Source organism: Cydia amplana, chromosome 26 (genome assembly GCF_948474715.1).
Source record: "Cydia amplana chromosome 26, ilCydAmpl1.1, whole genome shotgun sequence".
Classification (NCBI taxonomy): Eukaryota; Metazoa; Arthropoda; class Insecta; order Lepidoptera; family Tortricidae; genus Cydia; species Cydia amplana.
Window position 1 is genome coordinate 1,599,269 of NC_086094.1, and position 13,052 is coordinate 1,612,320.

The 13,052-nt window shown below is 38.1% G+C and overlaps 1 protein-coding gene across 1 annotated transcript in view; it reads left to right on the forward strand.

Annotated features, from left to right (window-relative positions):
* The window catches only part of LOC134660168 (zinc finger protein ZPR1), a 200,906-nt gene extending 189,579 nt beyond the window's left edge, over window positions 1–11,327 (forward strand). The window contains exon 12 of the mRNA XM_063515899.1: window positions 11,303–11,327. Coding sequence (XP_063371969.1) covers window positions 11,303–11,312 — 10 coding nt within the window. The 3' untranslated portion in view covers window positions 11,313–11,327. The remainder of the gene's footprint in view (window positions 1–11,302) is intronic.
* The last annotated feature ends 1,725 nt before the right edge of the window (window positions 11,328–13,052 follow it).

The following is a 13,052-nucleotide window of genomic DNA, read 5'->3' on the forward strand; positions in this document are numbered from 1 at the left end:
CGCGCTGTGTCTGGCCAAGCCTTAAATGCGTCCCTTGGAGTGGCCGGCGCTGGCGCATCGTGTAGAGGAGCCATTACAAACGTCAAACGTTGTGGGTATCGCCAGGGTGACCATGGATTACGAAAAAAAAAACTTAAAAGTATTCAATCATTTATTCCAAAAATTTATTTAACTGAAGCTTAATTAATAAACTTCTGCACATCAAAACTATGAAAAACGCTGCGGTGTCCATTAAATATGGAGTTCTTGGATGGTCCCATCGCACTGTTTCTTTTCAAAAAATATTTCCTTCACAACTTAACTCCTAATTCTGGGCGGTTTGCCCTTCGGGCATCTGAAGCTACCTAACGAGCCTAACCTACCTACCTATTGATTTAGTGTGACATCCATGACGTCAATGCACTTTGAGGAAAAAAGCGTAGTTACCTACCTAACGTACCTAACCTACATGTCTCCATGTTCAAGACGCCAAGGTTGCAGGCCTCGCTCTGTTCGTGCGAGCGCTCACGGTGGGGTGGGTAGGCCGCCTTATTAAAGAACGTATCGCAATGACCATTCGGCTAATCGTCGAACCGCCGCATTTCAAAACGCCCCTGTTTTTGAAAACGGCTAGCCGTAATGTAATACGGCGGATTATACGATCTGACTACGACATTTATATCAAGTTAACTCAGCAACGATTTTTATAGCACAGACTTAACTGTTCAAGTGTTATTTTATAATAATAAATAAATAAATAACTTCTTTGAAATTGTGACTTTTAAAATAACACTCGCACAGTCTGTGCTATCAAAGTCGCTACCGAGTTAGTTTGGTCTGACTCTAGCTGGATGGATATGAAATATTGAATTTAGAGACAGTGATGTGGCAGTGACATGGTAAACCTAACCTACCCTGTCCTGTTAGCCACAGATCATAGTGAAATTTGTACCACTTTCAGATGTACATAAGGGGTCATCCATTAATTACATCACACCTTTAGGGGGTGGGAGGGGGTCAAGAAAATGTGACATATTGTGACATGGGGGAGGGGGGAGACACAAACTTTGTGACGTCACTTTAACTTCATCAGTAACCGAAAATTTATTTAAATTATTTTATTCGCTGTACATTTAAATAACAAGTTTTTAAAATGATAATCGTTTTTATTCGTTTAATTTTCTTTCCTAAGCAGTTTTGGGTTATAAAATTACTAATATTTATATTGTCAAAAATATTTTGATAAAATATTAATAATACTTAGGTACTTACTTAATTCGATTTGGCGATTTCGTAGAAAAAACGTGACGTCACACTAGGGGGGAGGGGTTTGCCAAATGTGACCAAGTGTGACAAGGAGGGGGAGAAGGGGTCAAAAAACCTAGAAATTCGTGTGACGTAATTAATGGATGACCCCTTAAAGACAAAGTTCACATTATACCTACGTAATTGATACTATCAAATCAAGCCCATTTGAATGAATGAATGAAATTAATTTATTCCAGAAATATTCCATATGTGATTAAAATATCTAACATATTTAAAACTAATAACATAATAAAATATGATATGATTAAATTAAATTAAGACGGATTTGGATGGTGGATTTGATGGTGAAAAAAAAATTAAAACCCTATAAATAGTAAAAAAATGAATAATTAAATAAGGACATCTTTACACAAATTGACCAAGCCCCACGGCAAGCTCAAGAAGGCTTGTGTTGTGGGTGCTCACCCAACGATATATATAAATACTTAAGTACATAGAAAACAACCATGACGCAGGAACAAATATCTCAAATATCTGTATCTTTTTTTTTACAAATAAATTTAATGCCCTTACCAGGATTCGAACCCGGGACCATCGGCTTCACAGGCAGAATAAATAAATAATTAACAAATGTCTAGAAAGTAACGATAATAAAATTATTGTCTAAATAATCCTGATGGAAAGCAGATTTGTATATGAATACCATGATCAGACATGCATGCATATAGCATAAGATTAAGGCTTCTTACCTTTATACTGTTGCTCAAGACCTAGTGAACAATTATTTGAGCCTGTAAACTCGCCATTAATATGTTTAGCTTCATGGACTAGTAAACATTTTCTGAAACAAGTAGCATAACTACACCGGTCACATTTGTAAGGCTTGTCGCCAGTGTGTTTTCTTATATGACGTTGCAAATGTCCTTTTTGGGCAGATGCATAACTACACTGGTCACATTTGTAAGGCTTGTCGACAGTGTGTTTTCCTATATGATGTTGCAAATATCTTTTTTCGACACATGCATAATTACATTGGTCTCATTTGTAAGGCTTGTTGCTAGTGTGTTTTCTTATATGACGTTGCAAATATATTTTTTCGACACATGTATAATTACATTGATCACATTTGTAAGGCTTGTCGCCAGTGTGTTTTCTTATATGACATTGCAAATATCTTTTTTCGACACATGCATAACTACACTGGTCACATTTGTAAGGCTTGTTGCCAGTGTGTTTTCTTATATGACGTTGCAAATTGCCTTTTTCGGCACATGCATAATTACATTGGTCACATTTGTAAGGCTTGTCGCCAGTGTGTTTTCTTATATGACGTTGCAAATCTCCTTTTTGGGCACATGCATAACTACACTGCTCACATTTGTAGGGCTTGTCACCAGTGTGTTTTCTTACATGAAATTGCAAATGTCCTTTTTGGGCACATGCATAACTACACTGGTCACATTTGTAAGGCTTGTTGCCAGTGTGTTTTCTTATATGACGTTGCAAATTGCCTTTTTCGGCACATGCATAATTACATTGCTCACATTTGTAAGGCTTGTCGCCAGTGTGTTTTCTTATATGACATTGCAAATATCTTTTTTCGACACATGCATAACTACACTGGTCACATTTGTAAGGCTTGTTGCCAGTGTGTTTTCTTATATGACGTTGCAAATTGCCTTTTTCGGCACATGCATAATTACATTGGTCACATTTGTAAGGCTTGTCGCCAGTGTGTTTTCTTATATGACGTTGCAAATCTCCTTTTTGGGCACATGCATAACTACACTGCTCACATTTGTAGGGCTTGTCACCAGTGTGTTTTCTTACATGAAATTGCAAATGTCCTTTTTGGGCACATGCATAACTACACTGGTCACATTTGTAAGGCTTGTTGCCAGTGTGTTTTCTTATATGACGTTGCAAATTGCCTTTTTCGGCACATGCATAATTACATTGCTCACATTTGTAAGGCTTGTCGCCAGTGTGTTTTCTTATATGATGTTGCAAATATCTTTTTTCGACACATGCATAATTACATTGGTCACATTTGTAGGGCTTGTCACCAGTGTGTTTTCTTACATGAATTTGCAAATGTCTTTTTCGGGCACATGCATAACTACACTGGTCACATTTGTAGGGCTTGTCACCAGTGTTTTCTTACATGAATTTGCAAATCTCCTTTTTGGGCACATGCATAACTACACTGGTCACATTTGTAGGGCTTGTCACCAGTGTGTTTTCTTACATGAATTTGCAAATATCCTTTGTTAGCACATGCATAACTACAGTGTCCACACTTGTATGGTTTCGCATTAGTATGTTTTCTCAAATGCCTGATTAACAACATTTGTCTAGCTGTTGTATATTCACAGTGGGCACATCTGTATATTTCAGGTCTACCACTTGATGTCATCCGAGGAGATTGTACTGCAACAAAAATGTTTATTTTGCTTGCACCATTCTACTAACCCGGGGATAACCAGTTAAACCTGGAGTTACCATGGTTTGGTAACCATAAATGGTGGTAAATTGTACTGGTATACAATTTGACATTAGGTTATTAGATTTAACCGCTTAACCCCGGGTTAGTGGGATGGTGTAAGTGGGCTGTAGCCTGTACAGCTGTGGGCTGTCGGGCCGATGACGAAAAATACGCGTAAAAGTTTGTATGTACAGTTTTTTACACAGTATTTACACAGCACATAAAGTTACACAGAATATATACAAACTAGAAGCAATTTACACATATAAATACAAATTATGTGCAAACACAAAACATTAGTCGCTTAAGGCTCATTTAGACGGCGCGCGAACTCGTATACGATTTTAGTTACATTGCGGACCATTGAGGTTACAACAATTCAGCCGACCGATCAAATGACGCAATGTAATGAAACTCGCATGCGAGTTCTCGCACCGTCTAAATAAGTCCTTATTCAAGAAGAAAAACTGCGAGAAGGAAAAATATATACAAAAACAAAAGACGCGCGCTGGCCGCGGCATCCTTACCGGCCAGCACGCGCGCAGCACGGAGGTTGGTGGGTCTGTCGCCTACATGGGCCTAAATACATATGTATTGCATTCTTCAGATCATCATCTCCCTCGCGTTATGTAAAATATAGTGGCTGTCCATAAGAGAAGGGTTCTTATGCACGTGGAGCATAAGGACTCTTCTCTGCTGGAAAGCCACATATAACAAAATTTCTTATAATATACTCTGACAAGCTAACTTCCTCAGTAGAAAAAAAGCGGCCAAGTGCGAGTCGGACTCGTCCATGAAGGGTTCCGTATTTAGGAGATTTATGATGTATTAAAAAAAACTACTTACTAGATCTGGTTCAAATCAATTTTCGGTGGAAGGTTGCATGGTAATGTACATCATATATTTTTTTAGTTTTATCATTCTCTTATTTTAGAAGTTACAGGGAGGGGGACACATTTTACCACTTTGGAAGTGTCTCTCGCGCAAACTATTCAGTTAAAAAAAAATGATATTAGAAACCTCAATATCATTTTTGAAGACCTATCCATAGATGGGATACACCACACGTATGGGTTAAATGAAAAAAAAAAAAAGGTTTTTGAGTTTCAGTGGGGAACCCCCAAAATTAATTGTTTTTTTTTCTATTTTTGTGTGAAAATCTTAATGCCGTTCACAAAACCAACATCTACTTACCAAGTTTCAGTTCTTATAGTTTCGGAAAAAAGTGGCTGTGACATACGGACGGACAGACAGACAGACATGACGAATCCATAAGGGTTCCGTTTTTTGCCATTTGGCTACGGAACCCTAAAAATGCATGCTTAATTAAGTAGAGTATGGTGGACTATATATCTGATATTGTAACAACTTATTGTAACCCATATTCAAACAATCATTCATTCATTCATTCAAAAGGCGATAAATTAGTATTGGAGACCGATCCCTCGCGCGTATTTAGCGATGTGACGAGTCCACTTTTTTTCAATTCGAATCATTCGAATTGATTCGGCCGCTGATTCGAATTCAAAATCGAGTTGACTCGACTCGACGATTCGCGTGGTTCGCGACAAGGTCACAGGCACAGGCGCAAAGCGAGTTGAGACGGCGCGGCGAGTTACGCGGCAGTTCTTGTAAAAAGAACCTTCAGGGCACGGAATTAAAGTTTATTTTTGAATGGCCATACTAGCAATGAACTCGAGTTGGGATACTTGGAATGGCGAATCAAGCGGCAGTTGTTGTAAAAAGAACCTTCAGGTCACGGAATTAAGGTTTATTTTTGAATGGTCATAGTACCAACACGAGTTGAGGCGGCGAATCGAGCGGCAGTTGTTGTAAAAAGAGCCTTCGGGCTACGGTATTAAGGTTTATTTTTAAATGGCCTTAGTAGCAGTGTGATAGCGTTGACTCGGCTCGGCGAGTTGGCGAATTGGTGATTCATTCGCCGAGTTAGCTAGTGGTCGAGTTGATTCGAATTGCCAATAGTCTTGATTGGAATTAACTCATCTGTAGGCTGATTCGAATTATTCGAATCAGATTTATAACTCAACTCGCCCATCGCTAGCGCGTATCGGCGCATTGTCTTCTGACAAAGTTGGCTTGCCAGAGGATAGATTTCAAGACTCTAAGGGCCACTTACACCATCCCACTAACCCGGGGTTAACGCGTTAAACCATTAACCCAGCGTCAAATTGTACTGGTAACTATCGTAACTCCAGGTTTAACCGGTTAACCCCGGGTTAGTGGGATGGTGCAAGTGGCGCTAAGACATATTGTGCCGGGAATAATAATAAAGAAAAAAAACCAAAGTCGCGTGTATTAAAATGAAATTGGCACAATCAGTCCTGATGTATTGCTTGGGGAGGTGCAGCAAAAAGTCGTTTTATAGACCTTGAGACAGCGCAGAGGGCACTTATTAAGGATATGTATTTTAAGAAGGTCAGTTTTTCCACTGATCTGTTATACCAAATCAGCGGAATCATATTATTTTCCTACTAGCCAAATCAGTTACTTTTTTAATGCTGTGAAAACGATTTGTTAATATGGAATTTATATGAAACATTACATCGTGACGTCACGGTCAACTCACCTACTTTTTGTATTTCTATCCGATTTATTAAATAGAACTTGTGTTTAAAAATAACTCCTATCTGTGTTTGTCTAATAATTATCTAGTGCTTTATTTCATGCATGGTGTAAAATAATTTATTTTAAATACAGTATAATACCCTATTGCAGACAACTCGAAAAAAGCATAAGCCTCTCCCGTACAACCATAGAAGGCAGCATACTATAGAAGTGGTCTACGCGTGCCTCCGTGAGGGACAAAACATACGCAATGCGACGCTATGATTGGTCGAATTTATTTGTTATGGTGGGCAACAAATAAATTCGACCAATCATCCATACTAATTTACGGTGGGGAATAAAAAAAAAGTGAGACTGTGACAAGGACAAACAATAATAGCGCTTTCGCTGCTACTCCTACTGAAAGATACATAAGTCTATCCCGTTCTGTCAGTTATCCCCACCACCCATGCCCAATCCAGTTTAATACTAGATTCATGCGTACAACCCAAACTAAAGGAAAAAGAGGCATATAACTAGTGTCCGACCGAAACATGTTTTTTTGCCGAAACCGAAACCGAAACCGAATATTCGGCTTTGGTTCTAGTTTCGGCCGAAACCGAAACCGAAACCGAAACTTTTGAAGACTTCTTAAAATCGTTGAAAAAATGTCATAACACCGCTTTTAAACTCATATTAAGGGGCTGTCAGCACCCAATGTCTTTGAAATTGATGTTACTTAAGGGGCTCCGCCACACCAATGACCTTCGATCTGAATCACAGGTTTTCTTATGTTTTTTGTAGCTTATCATATTAACAGCAACGGCTTTAAGCAATATAAGTAGTATTCCATATTTACTTCAAAGTTCATTGTCTTCGAGATATTTGGCATCAAAGTTGGACAATAATTTAAGGCCAAAAACCTGGTTTTCTGGCCATAACTTTTGTGTTAATTCGTTTAAAATTAAAACGACGTTGTACGACACGTCAAAGACGAACCCAAATATGTAGATTTCGTATAAGTAACCTTCACAGCAATCTAGATACGAAAAAAGTGTTCTTTTAGACAATGTTTAAAAAAATCATTAAATAGTATCAATTTCTTTCAAAATCCGGTAGACAATAATGTAGATAAAGATTGAAGAACCGATAGCCGTTTGTCTTATAAAAATCCATCTAGTGCAAAAGTAGGAGATACGATTCAAAACTTGTCAAAAATCGATGAAAACCGCCCCTTTTAAGAAAAACTATTTGATTTAGTAAAGCAAAAAAAATATTTATGTTAATATTTATTATATTTTAAGACCGTGGCCGCACTCGATACATGATTGAACGACATCGGCTCGATAGAAAATAATTGCAAAGATTGGTCTTAAAATCACCATTAAACGGTTCTAATGTCTTTATTTCTTGACTTATGTGTCTGAAATTAAAATCAATTTGTCAAAACATTTACTTATACCTAAACCGCTAACGAATAATATTACACAAATAATCCACATTTATTTTTATTTCAATAGTTTTCTTATTATTCCCTTAAGCGCTGGTGGCCTAGCGGTGAGTAAGAGCGTGAGACTTTCAATCCAAAGGTCGCAGGTACAAACACTACAAACCCCGGCTCGTATACCAATGAGTTTTTCGGAACTTATGTACGAAATATCATTTGATATTTACCATTGAGGAAGCCGGACTAGCCCGATAAAGCCTAGTTTACCCTCTGGATTGGAAGGTCAGTCTGATGGCTTTCGTAAAAACTATTGCCGACGCCAATTCTTGGGATTAGTTGTGAAGTGGACCCCATGCTCCCATGAGCCGTGGCCAAAATGCTGGGATACCGCGAGGAAGATGATGAGTTTTCTTATTATTCCCTTGCCCAGACCCAGTAACATGCGACAGTGCTATCTCATTTACTACGATACAATTAGACAGAGTGCGCGTTTTAGGTATTGACAGCCTCCTAAGACTGCGTCGACCGTTCAGTGGCCCCATCATTAGTGAAATTGTGTTTAATAATAAACCGATTAATTTCTGTATACATAAATCAGTATATGTATTAATATTGTTGTCCTACTTGATCCACAACGTTTGGTCTTTGTCACATAGTTAGAATTAAGTACCATTGCGTATGTTTCGGCCCGGCCGAAAGGTTCGGCCGTTTTTTGGCCGAAACCGAAACTACGGCCGAAACATGATTTTTTGGCCGAAACTGGCCGAAACCGAAACCGAAACCGAACCTTCGGTCGGACACTACATATAACTTATATTGTTACGGTGGCTAGTTGGCTACGACTAAAACTAAATTTGCTAGCCTTTTTAGGGTTCCGTAGCCAAATGGCAAAAAACGGAACCCTTATAGATTCGTCATGTCTGTCTGTCTGTCCGTCTGTCCGTCTGTCTGTCCGTCCGTATGTCACAGCCACTTTTCTCCGAAACTATAAGAACTATACTGTTGAAACTTGGTAAGTAGATGTATTCTGTGAACCGCATTAAGATTTTCACACAAAAATAGAAAAAAAACAATAAATTTTTGGGGTTCCCCATACTTCGAACTGAAACTCAAAATTTTTTTTTTCATCAAACCCATACGTGTGGGGTATCTATGGATAGGTCTTCAAAAATGATATTGAGGTTTCTAATATCATTTTTTTCTAAACTGAATAGTTTGCGCGAGAGACACTTCCAAAGTGGTAAAATGTGTGTCCCCCCCCCTGTAACTTCTAAAATAAGAGAATGATAAAACTAAAAAAAATATATGATGTACATTACCATGTAAACTTCCACCGAAAATTGGTTTGAACGAGATCTAGTAAGTAGTTTTTTTTTATACGTCATAAATCGCCTAAATACGGAACCCTTCATGGGCGAGTCCGACTCGCACTTGGCCGCTTTTTTTAAATATCTTTCGTTAAATTTAAATAATCACGATTATTTAGCAGTGGCGCTAGTGTGCACGTTGATGGGCTCTATCTAACTTTTAGTGGCAAGATGCCAGGAAACGGTAATAAGATAACTGAGTCTGAAATTGAATTTAATTACACAAAGTTAATTTTAAACAATTCAAATATTACGTTTGACTTATTCCTGAACGGTTATTTAGCACCACAAACAAATATCACGAAAGTAAAATTTCAATCAAGGAAAAAAATGCACACAAGTACTAATAAAACACTTACCGTGACAGTTTCCTTTAACATTCTCAACTGTGGTGTTCCTGTATCCACATTCTACATCAGTTTCACGACCTTGTCTCCGGCTGGCCCGGTCTGTGCTCTGAGTGCTAGTGTGCAGGCTGTCCACAATAAGACATTCCAGCCTCACACAGCAGTCCCTCAGAAGGGGCCTCCCGGGGACAGTCTCACATAACTGCTTCACTCCTACCCCCAGGTTGAAAGCTGAAACCGCTCTCAGATTAAAATAAAATTTTCTCATATTTATTTTACTACTACTACTACTTAATAAAGCGTGTTAAACATTAAGCTCAAGGATAGAGTAAAAATGTCCATAATTAGAGCCAGATCAAATTGTGGGAGAGTAGTCAAAAAGGTCAAGCAACAGAAGTGGCAGTGGACTGGCCACTTCATTAGAGAAGGTGCATCAGATAAGTGGACAAAATACCTTATAGAGATGGTACCCAAGGGAGCACAAAAGGAAGAGAGGAAGGCCTACTCTTCGATGGTCAGATGACTTTAAAAGGATAGGCGTCTGCGGGGTCTGAGCCCAAGACCGCAAAACATGGAAGAATCTGGAAGATGCCTATACCTCTTAGGGCTCTTACAGACGAGCGACAGCACGCCAACGACCGCCCGCAACAGCAATCGGTGACCAGCTGCGGCTGGCGAGTCCCGCGACGGTCATTGTCGCTCGTCTGTGAGAGCCCTTAAGAGGGTTCTGGTGTAATTTTCTTTAAACTATAAATTAGTATAATCCATGGCTTTATTCTTCAGTTTAAGAAGTTACAAATAACATTACATATATATATTAGTATGGGTTGTAATTCAGTTACCAAGAAATAAAAAGGCTTTTTTATTTTATATATTTATCTATTTCTTTTTATATAATGATGTAAGATTAAGTATATATATACTAGATAGATTTACTTTTTTTGGTTAGTAGAAGACATCCCTATGTATGTCTGCTGTAACCCCTCGTTTCTTGAAATATAGTCTTTATTACTTACTTAGGATAATCATAATCCTTGTTGTGTATTAAGTACTTTGCTATGAAAACTGCATGTTAATAATAATTATATCCATTCCATACACAACACCTATACTATAATAAAAGTTATCATATATGGTACAAGAACCTACACAGCCACGAAACAAACAAGAAGTTAAAGAAATCACAGAACTAGAAGTTATACAGGCTTTAACCCGTCTGAAAAGAGATAAAAGCCCAGGGTCAGACCAAGTGACCAACGAAGCATTAAAGACAGGCCAAACAATATTAGCTCTACCCTTAGCAAATCTGTTTAACCTAATACTAAGAACATCAGAAATACCATCTCAATGGACCGAATCAAACATTATTTTAATATATAAGAAAGGAGACCCAAAAGATATTTCCAACTATAGACCAATAAGCTTGCTGTCAGCCGTGTACAAGCTTGTCTCCATAATTATTAATCAACGAATAAGTCCAACTCTAGAATTATACCAACCTATGGAGCAAGCAGGCTTCAGGAAAGGGTTTTCTACCACCGATCACATACACACACTGGAACTACTAATAGAGAAATACCAAGAGAGACGGAGACCACTCTACATTGCCTATGTAGATTACCAGAAAGCTTTCGATACGGTTTCACATAAAAGCATATGGGAAGCTCTTGGAAACCAGGGAGTAGAACACCAGTACATAGAACTCCTCAAGAGCCTCTACAAAAACAGCACAGGCAGAATAAGACTAGAAACGACGGGTCCGAGTTTCCCCATAAAAAGAGGCGTAAGACAGGGAGATCCTCTATCCCCAAAAATATTTATAGCCATCCTAGAGTTAATTATGGGACAGCTAGACTGGAAGCACTACGGTATAAATATAAAAGGCAAATATTTAAGCCACCTCCGTTTTGCAGACGACCTTGTCGTACTGGCTGAAACGGGCTCGCAACTTCAAATTATGATGGAATCTCTACATAGAGCAAGTATAAAAGTGGGACTTGAAATGAACTTGGCTAAAACTATGATAATGACAAACAGTACAGAGAAAACAATAACAGTAGGCAACAAGCCCTTAAACTACATTAAACAATATATATACCTCGGCAAGCAAGTAAGTTTCAACAAGAAAAATAATGAACTGGAAATTGAAAGGAGAATACAAAGCACGTGGAACAAGTATTGGAACTTGAAAGAAATCTTCAAGAGTAACATGCCCATAACCTTAAAAACTAAAACAAAACCCAGATCATACTGGGCGATTTCAACGCAAAAATAGGCATTCCAAAATCCACTGAAACGTTAGTTGTTGGAAAATACGGTACAGGAAATCGAAACCATAGGGGTGAGCGACTGATGCAATTCGCTATGGAACAACACATGAAAATAATTAATACAATGTTTACTATGAAACACAACAGGAGATGGACGTGGATCTCACCCAACCAACAAACAAAAAATGAAATTGATTTTATACTCTCAAATAAACCAAGTAATTTCACAAACATAGAGTTTTTGAACACATCCTTCCCATCTGACCACAAAATGGTAAGAGGAACATACGTATCCAATAACAGTAATAAATCCAGAAAAAACTTTAAAACACTCCCCAAAGTACCTAAAAGCGAAGAAGACATTAAAAACTATCTATCCAGACTCGATGAAAACCTATCACAAGTGATAAAGGACCCTGCGAAAACCATTCAAGACTACTACAACAAATTGGAAAAAAGCATCATTGACGCAGCAAAAATAGAACCTACCAAAATCCAACCTTACACAATATTACAAACGGAGACTAGGGACCTCATCAAGAGACGAACAGAACTACTAAGAAAACCACACAGATCGAGCCAAGAAAAAGCACAACTAAGCACCTTATTCAAAGTCACAAATAAAGCTATCCGCAAAGACTATGAAAACCATAGAAAGAAAATTATAGAAAAAAATATTGTGTCACATAGAAGCATAAAAAAAGGTTTAAAGGAACTTCACTCACAGAAAAACTGGATTCAACAACTTAATGAAGAAGACAAGAAAATGGTTACACGGGCCGATATACTAAAAACAGCAACCAATTTCTACCAACACCTTTATAAAAAAAGGAATGATGATATCAACAAGTTCAACAACTCTGAAGATACAGAAACCCAATCAGAAAACGCAAACAATACCATACAACTAATTGAGGAAAATGAAGTCTTAAAACATATTAAGAACCTAAAAAAAGACAAAAGCCCTGGCCCCGACGGCATCAGCAACGAACTTCTAAAAATGGGAGCCAAACTGCTTGTAACACCACTGACCAAACTGTTTAACATGATTATACAATCTGAGGAAACTCCCAAGCAATGGCACACATCAGACATTACAATTTTATACAAAAAGGGTGACCCAAAAAATATAAGTAACTATCGGCCCATAAGCCTGCTAGCATGCACTTACAAGCTTTTCACGTCTCTGCTCGTAAATAAAATAACAAGGCAAATCAATAACCTCCAACCAGTTGAACAAGCTGGGTTCCGGGCAGGCTACTCAACAACAGACCATATCCACACAATGGAACAAATCATAGAACGATACAAAGAATATAACAA